Consider the following 11,123-nt stretch of genomic DNA (forward strand, 5'->3'; position numbering starts at 1 on the left):
ACTAATGGGAGAGTCCTCCATATCCTTTCTTTCGTTGGTGTTGCTGTAGCGCTACATCTCATGTCACCTGCTGAAATGTTCCTGTTAATATATTTCCCTTCCAAATGTGCATTCTGAACAAATACATTTATTTCCCAACTAACCTGCCGCAGTCAAGTTCGTCTTCTCATTAACAATGTTGTACTCTTACTGATCATATTTCATACCTGTTTACATTTTTAAATTAATTTGACTGATAAACACCCATACAAACATTTACCATGGTTTTACTATAGTAAATATGTAGCAACCATGTTTTTTCCCCCGCGTTCTGATTGCCACCGTTTTACTACACATACCATGGCTAATTTTCGTAAGAGCCGTATTAAAATAGATGAATGAATGCGCGGGCGTTGCCTTAAAGAAATTTTACAATGTTGAACATTTTGGCTAATTAATTTTAAACAGTATAACGCGTTGACAGCGTGACTTTGACTATTAATTAAGAATTTTGGCATAAATATTATATACAGTGAAATGACTATCAATGAAAAATGACAGAATAATGACTAAAATTTCATACAAATTAATAAATATGTTCATTCTGATCTTATTCATCAGTCTCACACACAATGCAGCATCGCAGTCACTATTTAAACGAGCACTGACAGTGTGGTGAAATCGGTAACGCTACATTGGATTAAAACTACAAGTTCCATTGAGTTTGGAAAATCCTGTGCACAGTAATCATCAGAATATCTCTTCGCTTGTCTCTGAAAATCCGGAGTTTGAAATCATCCTGCAGATGCTCATTTTAACAAGGCTTTTATTCAACTACTAAGTGATTACAGCATATTGAAAAATATACATAACCGGAAGAATCGATACACTGCTTCGACGGGCACTTCCGGTAGTCAATTCCGCTGTGATAAAGGTCCATTATCTTACAATAGTGGCTGGTAACCTTTTGATTTGAAGGCCTCCCATTGTCCAACACAATATCCCAAGGCCCCTCAATAGAAGGCATATCCTCTGTTATTTCTGCTGTAATTATGACAAAGCTTGTTTTCCAAACTTTCAATTCACGGAAAATGGTTGTGAGGATGTATTAATTAACCACAATACATTTTGAATTGTTAAATCAGAAATTTCAATAGCTCATATTTTCAAAAGAAAGTTCAAAAACTGCAATAACTAAATATATATTTAAATATAATAAATTTTTTATTTAGTAAACAATGTTAAAATTCATTTTGATATAATTCTGTATATATTATGTAAATGCAACATGTAAAATACATCTGATATATACATTAATTTATATTTTCTAAATATAATACCGAGTAAACATTACAAATGTCGTGATTTTTTTGCAGAATAGATTTAATATAATTTTTTATAATATTCTTTTGAATATAATATTAATATAATACATATGTGTGTGGTGCAGATATCAGCTGTTGACTTATGACTAGTATCTTTTCAAATCATTGCTGTTAATAATTGTTCCTTTTACTATGACTATGATCAAGTGTATGGTCTCCGTTTCTGTTTTCATCAGATATTATTGCCACTTCTTTTAGAACTATTCTAATACTATAACTATTTCTCTCATCTCACTAACATGCAAACAAGAGACGGTGCATTCAAAAGTAATAAAGATTTATCACAGTGAACTTTATAGTAATGACACTTTATTTGTATAAAATGTACCAATTTTTCCGATTGTAAACCAAATTAACTTTTGAAAACTGAATATACAATTTTCTTGAATTTACTTAAAAAAAAAAAAAAAAAACCTGCAAAGAACATGGAATCAAAGTTCAAGAAGATAAATCACCAGTCAATTTGCACTGTTTTTCTATTACCTTACAAATTTTCAGAAAGACATCATGACAAACCTACAAAAACTTTTAAACAGACTTTCTCTCTCTTTTAATTCGAGAGCTTGACCACAGGCAGAATCCTCAGAGGAGAGACGCTGCACAGACTGCAGAAGAACGGAAAGACCTTCTCCGTGTAACTGGTTGTGAATGTGTGATAGAGTGATTTGCTGAGAGGATCTGAGAATGAAAGCTGTCCTTCATCTAAATCGAGTTTCACTCTCACTCGCTTTGGTTTCTCACACCCAAGGAAAGGGATGCATGACTCCTGAGGAGCCTTCAAACTGAGCGTGTCGCTGTCATAGCCGATGCACCAGACCTCGCTGGGCAAGCTGTTGGTTCCTTTTCTCTTGACAGACTCTGTAGTGACACCCAGCATCCAGAAAGTGCTATCTCCCACATCCACATCCCAAATGTGTGTCCCTGAGGAATAGCCCACAGAGCCCAGAACACAGGGACACCGATCAAACCTCTCCGGGTTATCAGGAAGCTGCACACCATCTACGTCCTCCTCCTCTTGCTCATCTCGGTCCCTCACACATGTCAGATCTTCAGACAGTATAAGTTGAGAGTTAGCGGTGTTTGGGTCGAGCACCACAGGAGCTGAAAACAGAGAATATTACTAAGACGTTGCATTATAAATGTAATCAATCGATGCTTAGAAACCAGCATTTTAATAAAATTGCTTTACTGCTTATTAAAGGGTCATATGATGCTTTTTTAAAGATCATTATTTTGTGTATTTGGTGTAACAGAATATGTTGACATGCTTTAATGTTAAAAAAAACACATTATTTTTCAAAACTGTACATTATTGTAGGTCATCTATGCCCCGCCTCTCTCAAACGCTTCGTTTACAAAGTTCCTCCTTCCGACAAGTGCAGTCTGCTCTGATTGGCCAACTGACCCAGTGCATTGTGATTGGCCGAACACCGCAAGCACTCGTCGGTAAAGTAAAGCCCCTTACCATAATTGCGAGCTTTATCTTTCAAAATAAATGTAAAGACAGTAAATAATGTCATTAGTTTTACCATCAGTTCAAGCCCGAAAGGGGAACAGAGTTGCGTGACAGACACAGTGATGAAGCTGGTATGTGTTTGCATAGGGGGCGTGGCAGTGTCTTAACTTTGATAAAGAATATCTCTTTGGTTTTGAGACTTTAGTCTTTGCAACTTCAGGGATCTTATCTATGCACAATCAGCTTGTAACACTCCAAAGAGAAAGGAAAACTTGAAATCGCATCATATGACCCCTTTAATGTTTGAAAAACTGCCAAATCATAATCATGTGGTCCAAAAGAAAATTGGAAATATCAGAGAGGACCTCTGTAGACCCTCATAACTGTGTCAGTGTCAACAAGTCTTGTAAACTAAAGAATCCGATGATTTGACCTTTCTAGGACCATGTCAGGTTAGTTTAGGCTGTAAAATGTCAGGTGTGACTCCCACCCATACTTAATATTTAGTAAGTAATAATATGAATTCAGTAAAAATAGCCTTTACCTTGAAAATGTATTTTAAAGGAATAGCTCACCCAAAAATGAAGATGTGCTGAAAATTTGCCATCTAGGATGTAAACAAGTTAGTTTTTTCATTGGAACAGATTTGGATAAATTTAGCATTACAACACCAATGCACGCTAACCAATGGATCCTCTGCAGTGAATGGTTGCTGATAAAAACGTCAGTAATCCTGGAGACGTGTCCAAGTAGCATCAGATGATGTATGTCTAAACAACTATCACACTGAGTGTATATTAGCATTGCTTGTTGTTTTCTTGTGGAATCTGAGAGCGATTGGACCCGGAAGCAGTGACATGTGACGTCAGACTGAACAAGCGGATTGTCAAGTGAAAAGCTGCCAGTTTGTAATCAAATCCATCATTAAGGTATTTTAACTTTAAACGGTCGCTGCCAAAACACAACTCCAGAATTCATTATAATGCTTCCTTCAGTGCAAAAAAAGTCCATCCCCTGTTGTCCTCTCACATCAAAATTCACCAACATATTTGTTTACAACTGTTCTGGAATGTTTTAGCTTATAAATGGTGCTTGATCTGTGAACAATTCTCTCCTGATTCAGACGAGAGACACCCTCATATTTTAGCTGAAAGCAACTGTTTGAAGTTAAAAACATCTTGATGCATTTATTACAGACATGCTTTACATCTCACAAGACCTTAATTAATGGACCGGAGTCGTGTGGATTACTTTTGTCAGCTATTTGAACTCTCATTCTGACGGCACCCATTCACTGCAGAGGATCTATTGGTGAGCAAGTGATGTAATGCTAAATTTCAACAATTCTTTTCCTCTTCCATGGCCTGAGGGTGAGTACATTTTCAGCAAATTTAAATTTTTGGGCCAACTATTCTATTTAAAAAAATACTGATTTGTGAAAATAATGATTAAGAACTGCACATATTCAATGTGTAAAGAAAAAAGGTCATTATTTTCTATGATTACCATTAAATTGAAACGTTTCCTTAAAATTATATAAACATTTTTCAAAATCATGAAACAAACATGAATACTAAGAGTACATTTCTAGGAACTTGTTTTTTAAACTAGATTTTTAAGACTTTTCCTTTTGTTTGTTAATTGCTTATCAGCTTCACTAAAGAAACGCTTTATATTGTGCATGAAAATTTCATAAATCAACTCACTGTAACTGATAGACTGTCTTATTTTCGACCACACTGTGAACTTCAAATTGCCCAGGTATTGTGCAGTATCAATAAGCCCTCCTTGAACGGTTTCTGGTTCTTGGTTCATGTCCTGGGCTCTGGAAGTACATTCAGAGGTCAGCACTGCTTAACTTCAATACTGGGGGGGTGGAGGGACTTTAACGGGAGTAAACTTGCTCACCTCTCCAATATGTCCTTGAAGCTCTATTGAAAATGTAGGAAATATGAAAAATTTATAAAGACTGAGCAGCATAGCCTACATCATTTAGTTTTTTTTTTTGTAGAAAAATGACCAAATATGTCGATTCTTTTCATGCTTTTACTATTTATCACAGGTTGTTGTCTTGCTGTACCTTTTAAAGTTACATAGAATTAAATAAAGAAAAAAAGACGACAAACAGAAGAAGAAAGAATAAAAGGCTAACCTGAAGAAACTGGACATCCCCACTATCAAATTTAGCTCTCAGCTCTCTTATGGTTCTTGACAGAGATAATATTTCTTCAGTCATCTTCTCAATTTTGTCTTTCATGAGCTGTGTTTTCTGCATCTTTTCCTCGTTCAGTGCAGCAAGCATGGCTTTTTCTTCATCATACAGAAGCTGGTGAAGATGTTTAAAGTCCTTCTTGATGACATTCTCTGTGTGCCAGACCTGGTGCTAAACATCAAACACACATAAAAATATAATTATATAATGTAATACAGGTGTTATATAAGGTCATTCCCAGGAATAATAACAAATTATAACTCATAAATCAAACTCATCCTCCTCACACATATGTGCTCAGCCTGGTGACTGCATTCGAATTTGTCATGTTGTATAATCTTCATTTTTCTAGTCAAGAGATCAAGCTCACTGCTAAAAACTCTCTAAAATTAAGAAAACATGAGTGAGTTAGAATATTAAATATGCCAAAATTGATTAAGGTCACTAAACATCACAGTATACGTACCTTACGTTCCTCAGCGATCTCACTGAGAGGACTGCACGCGTGATTTCTGTGTTGGTGTGACTCCCTGCAAACCACACACATGAGCTCTTCATCATGCAGACAGAACAGACTCAGTCTCTCCCGGTGAACCTCGCACAGCTCCTCTGAAGGGCCCCGGTAATTCAGGAAAGCGAGACTCAAGTTTTTCAGAGCCAAGTTTACCGGAGGGTTCTTGTTGGATCTTTTTCGACACAGCGGACATTCTCTTGAAACTTTGGTCGTCCAGTACCGCTGGATACAGTCTCTACACACACTGTGGCCACACTGAAGCAACACGGGATCGCTGAAAATGTCACAGCAAACAGGACACGCAAAATCCTCTTCAGAAAAGGGACGTTTCGACGCCATTTCTTCCTGTTCAATAAATCACCCACTGATTCGAGCAAAGCGCTTGCGCCAGCAAATACAGCTGATTCGTTACTCACAAAAATCACCTACAATTTGGAACTAACTTTCGCTTTCTTTTTCTTCTCCAGTGTGACTCATTTCAGATGCACTGTACACTTTCATTTTCAATTTGAATGATATTCGCTTTGAGAGTTTGACGTGTCAGTCATTTGACATTGTGACATAAGCTAAGACAAACACTAATTCATTTTTATCAAAAGCGAAATAAAGAAACAGTTATATAAACAAAAAGAGACTTTCGAAATAAATTAATGTAGGTAATTTTTGGCGTTAATCGTTTCATGCGTGTAAGGAACAGAACTCACTTTCGAAACTGCGGTCATGACACCATATAACTGTCTGTAGTCTCGCGTTTCTGATATTTTTAACCTAAATATTACAGCGACCAAAGAGTCGTTATGTTCGGCGAGTTTAACTAAACCACCAGAGTCATCATGTTCTGTTTTTGTTGGTAAGGCAATTTCGCAGAGTAAAGTCTTAAACGGTTGCCATGTTCACACATAATAATCTTTGGGTTTGTTGTTTGAGCTCATATATCGATCCAATCAATGCAGTCAATAAAGTAGGCAGGTGTCACAAATTACTCTTGGCACTCCCGTAAATTACTGAACTGTGTGTGTACATAACAGGATTAAGCAAACAAATAAATAAAATAAAATAATAATAAATGTCTTGACAGCCGAATTTACTTTAATGTGTACGTAGCCTAAAGATTTCACTGGTCATGTCAGTCAGTGTCTTCACAACAAAGTATGAAAAAATACTGTGCTTAATTAAACAAGTGAATGACCCCCAAACGTAAAATTCAGTGGGAATATTAAGGTCAGTTTCTTTGGGGGTGGGGAGGTCCTGTAGCAAATGTTACACAATGATTACAAAATTTGTCTCATTTTTAAAAAGGTTTTTATTTAATGAAAAATTAGCCTTTTTAAAGGAACTATAATTGTTAAGCTTCTTTCATTCTGGGGCCTGAAATGGAGGAATTTTCGTCAATATTTTGCTGGATATGTTTTAGTGCTGGCACCATGGTTGGTTTAGGCCTGTCATGGAGAAATAAATATGACCACCAATTGGTGGCAGCAAGTCCCTGTTTTAATAGCCTAAATGACTTATTGAATCATTCAAATCAAACAATTCGTTAAAAAAAAAAAAAGTTTACATAATTTTGGCTCTGTATGCCACCAGAATAGAATTAAAATGAAACAATCAAGGGGTTGAACAAAAATATAACATGCTTAGGAATTACAACCATTTTTGTACACAGTCCCCCTATTTTCAGGGGCTCAAATGTAATTGGACAAATAAATATAATCATAAATAAAATGTTCATTTTTAATATTTAGTTGCGAATCCTTTGCAATGACTGCCTCATGTCTGGAAGTCATGGACATCACCAGAGACTGGGTTTCCTCCTTTGTGATGCTTTGCCAGGCCTTTACTGCAGCTGACTTCAGTTGTTGTTTGTTTGTGGGTATTTCTGCCTTTAGTTTTGTCTTTAACAAGTGAAATGCATGCTCAATCGGGTTGAAATCAGGAGACTGACTATTCCACTGAATATTCCACTTTTTTATCTTCAAAAACTCCTGGGTTGCTTTTGCTGTATGATTTGGGTCAAGCGCCGCCCAATCAGCTTTGCTGCATTTGACTGATGGGCAGACAGTATATTCCTGTACACTTCAGAATTCTTCCGGCTGCTTCTGTCCTCTGTCACATAATCAATAAACACCAGTCACCCAGTGCCACTGGAAGCCATGCATGCAAAGCCATGTTTCACAGATGATGTTGCATGCTTTGGATCATGAGCTGTTCCAAGCCTTCTCCATACTTTTGCATGAGCTTGCTTTGACTGCATGATGTGGGTTCACAGCAACAGCTTCCAAATGCAAATGGCACACTTAGAATCAACTCCAGACCTTTTACCTGCTTAATTGATGTAGAAATAATGAAGGAATAGCCCACATCTGTCCACGGTCAACAGATGAAATAATAAAAATTGTGCCGGTGTCCAAATATATATGGACCTAATTGTGTGTGTGTGTATATATATATATATATATAAAACTGAGAACAGTCAATTTGTTCTTTCTCCAGTTGTTATATACTGTATTTCCACCTTTCTTCTAAATGCATCTGAAATTTCTGCCTCACTTTGTTCAGTTCAAAGGTAGAACAATGCAGCAACTCAAATATATAGAAATACATAACGAATAGTTTCAAATTCCATTTTAATTTCAGATGCGTGTAAACTAAAAATAGACAGGGGTGCACATAATAATACATCAATCATGAACTGAAACATTGATCATGTCCTTCCAGAGGAGAAAATATGACAAGATGTGGTTTTGTTATGATTAAGATTATTTTAAACCAGTTCTTGTATTCTCATTCCATATGTATTGAAAGACATTGGTGGACATGGATTGAGGTAAAAATCCATAAAAAAAAACATTAACATGCTCTGAATGCAACATGTTAGAGCAGCAGTCTAAAAAACAAATTCCCAACAGATGAAATAAATGTGCCCACGTCATCTAACATTATCGGTCAATGCATTTAGAGCACTGAAAGACAAAATGTTGTTTGGAAAAGAAATATTCATGTCAGCACATCAGCCTGACAAATAAGTATTTTAACTTTATATACAAAACAACCTGAACCTCAGGTTTTAAACATTTTGGAGCCAGTGTACACACAAATTATCAACTCAAAAATGTCCCATTATTGCACATACAATTTATATCTGTTCAAAACCCCCCACCCCCATCTTTGTACTTAGTGAGCAATTCTTTTACAAGCTTCAATATGTAATCAGTACAATCAAGAACAAGACATGTGAAATGAGACAAAGCTGTGAAACTACATTGTGGGCAATGATGCAACAGACCAGCTTTTTAAGATTCTAGTCAGATCGCAGAATTTACCACTACACCATCATTATCAATAATGTTATGACAATACATAAAGTACAGTACACACTGCAGGTGACATCAATTATTTACACACAGCTTGTGACATTCTATGTGCTATTTTTAAACATTCTGTTAAAAATGGCCATATACACACAGCAAAGTTTTGGGAGTGACAACCATATACAAGTGTGGGTGTGAATCGCCTAAATAATTGTTCTGTGTGTGTACATAAAACAAGAGTCACTCCTGAGACTGCCACAGTAATAATCATAATAATAAAGTAATAATCTCTCTGCTGTAAACATGAAATATGGAACAGTTTATCCTGTTTGGTGTTTGATATTTAAAAATGAAACATCAGAAATGCCTTAAAGGAACACTCCACTATTTTTGAAAATAGGCTCATTTTCCAACTCCCCTAGAGTTAAACAGTTGAGTTTTACCGTTTTCGAATCCATTCAGCCGATCTCCGGGTCTGGCGGTAGCACATTTAGCAGCAGCTTAGCATAGATCATTGAATCTGATTAGACTGTTAGCATCTCGCTCAAAAATGACCAAAGAGTTTCTATATTTTTCCTATTTAAAATTTGACTCTTCTGTAGTTACATTGTGTACTAAAACCGAGGGAAAATGAAAAGTTGCGATTTTCTAGGCCGATATGGCTAGGAACTATACTCTCATTCCGGCATAATAATCAAGGAACTTTGCTACCGTACCATGTAACTACAGAAGAGTCAAGTTTTAAATAGGAAAAATATCGAAACTCTTTGGTCATTTTTGAGCGAGATGCTAACGGTCTAATCAGATTCAATTACCTATGCTAAGCTAAGCTAAAAGTGCTACCGCCAGACCCGGAGATCGGCTGAATGGATTCGAAAACGGTAAAACTCAACTGTTTAACTCTAGGGGAGTTAGATTAAAATGAGCCTATTTTAAAAGGATACTCCTTAAAAGGATACTCCTTTTAAAGTCCTTAGATTAAAAGGAGTTAAAATGAGCCTATTTTCAAAAATAGTGGAGTGTTCCTTTAAAATCCATATTTAGCTGCAGTGTGTATGTGGCCAATGTGAAGCGTAGTGTGGAATGATCCAGATCTTTTGCTGAGCTGGTGACTGAGATGATAGGAAGTTCCGCTGATAATGTTAAACAATATAGTGTCAGAAATCATCACTTTGCTTCAATGTAAGTTGATGGAGTTGATCAGACAGTGAGATCTTAATCTTTGGGACTGTATTGATCAGCCTGTAGTCTTGTTCTGGTATATTGCAGCTCTATCAGAGTGCAAAGTCCAGAGTTCTTGCTCTTCCATCATTTTAAATAAAGCTTTAGAAATGTTTTTGAGTGGTACTGTGGCCCAGCTCACAGATCGCAGTCCAGTGTGAGAGCTGTAGTTTATTTACAGGCTTGGATCTGTAGACTTCTACAAAGATACTGAAAACCTTCGGCCACAGCTCCTCCACTCTCTTCATGGTGATTCATCATCCCATGACCTCTGTATTCATACTTGTCATCTGTTCTGCTCTCACGCGTCTGTGGATTTTTCTGCGGTCAGCTGCTCGCGGTCCGACACGTCGTCATCTTTGGGTGGCCGCGCTCGGTCGAAGAAGCCGCACTGAAGAAGGAGAGCAGGTGGGACGAGACGGGTGAGGAAAAGAAAAAAAATACAAAGAACAGATGATGAGAATATGATCCCTGGGATAACAGACATTATTAATTTCTTCTGATGTTTTGTCTTCTAAAACACTTGCACAGATGTGCTCTCAGAGGCTGAAAACAATGGCCCATTTAAGACCTGAGATTCACTCAGAGGACTGCAATCAGATCTATTTATGGATATGCGGATTATACAGATATAATTTCCTTTAAAATTAGAAATATATTGTGATAAGCAGAAGGCCAGTAATCATAATAAGAACTTCCATTGGTTTCTATATGAGCAGCTAACATAAGTGAATGCACCTAATTATTATACATGCAGTTTTTATGATTTCATAATATATGTATATATATTATATCATAATACTATCATTAATCATAACATCATAACTCATAACACACAAAATCAAATTTAAACCTGGAAATGAATGGAAAATAAATAAAAATTTACATATTACTATATACACAAAATGCACATTTTATTTACATTTTCACTGATAATATAACTGTACTGCATTAAAAAATGTGCTGAGATATATAAATAAAAAAACACACATTTTACATATATATATATATATATATATATATATATATACAGTATATATATATATAT

General features: G+C 36.2%; 2 protein-coding genes across 3 annotated transcripts in view; both read right to left on the reverse strand.

The window, feature by feature from the left end:
- Nucleotides 1-1,758: 1,758 nt before the first annotated feature.
- On the reverse strand, nucleotides 1,759-6,473 carry LOC107689879 (tripartite motif-containing protein 35-like). 2 transcript variants are annotated; one of them, XM_016488058.1, is made up of 7 exons: nucleotides 6,251-6,473; nucleotides 5,499-5,891; nucleotides 5,320-5,415; nucleotides 4,973-5,203; nucleotides 4,729-4,751; nucleotides 4,527-4,645; nucleotides 1,759-2,465 (listed from the first exon to the last, which is right to left on the reverse strand). In XM_016488058.1, the coding sequence occupies exons 1-7, from the start codon at nucleotides 6,266-6,268 to the stop codon at nucleotides 1,915-1,917; spliced, it is 1,431 nt and encodes a 476-aa protein (XP_016343544.1). In that variant the 5' UTR covers nucleotides 6,269-6,473; the 3' UTR covers nucleotides 1,759-1,914. The 2 variants fall into 2 exon arrangements, with proteins under 2 accessions (XP_016343544.1, XP_016343545.1); XM_016488059.1 differs by having other exon boundaries at nucleotides 5,976-6,473.
- Nucleotides 6,474-10,161: 3,688 nt separating this feature from the next.
- The window catches only part of itga8 (integrin, alpha 8), a 79,923-nt gene continuing 78,961 nt past the window's right edge, over nucleotides 10,162-11,123 (reverse strand). The window contains exon 30 of the mRNA XM_016488060.1: nucleotides 10,162-10,466. Coding sequence (XP_016343546.1) covers nucleotides 10,377-10,466 — 90 coding nt within the window. The 3' untranslated portion in view covers nucleotides 10,162-10,376. The remainder of the gene's footprint in view (nucleotides 10,467-11,123) is intronic.

This window comes from Sinocyclocheilus anshuiensis, unplaced genomic scaffold (genome assembly GCF_001515605.1).
Source record: "Sinocyclocheilus anshuiensis isolate Anshui unplaced genomic scaffold, SAMN03320099.WGS_v1.1 scaffold1239, whole genome shotgun sequence".
NCBI classification, from domain to species: domain Eukaryota; kingdom Metazoa; phylum Chordata; class Actinopteri; order Cypriniformes; family Cyprinidae; genus Sinocyclocheilus; species Sinocyclocheilus anshuiensis.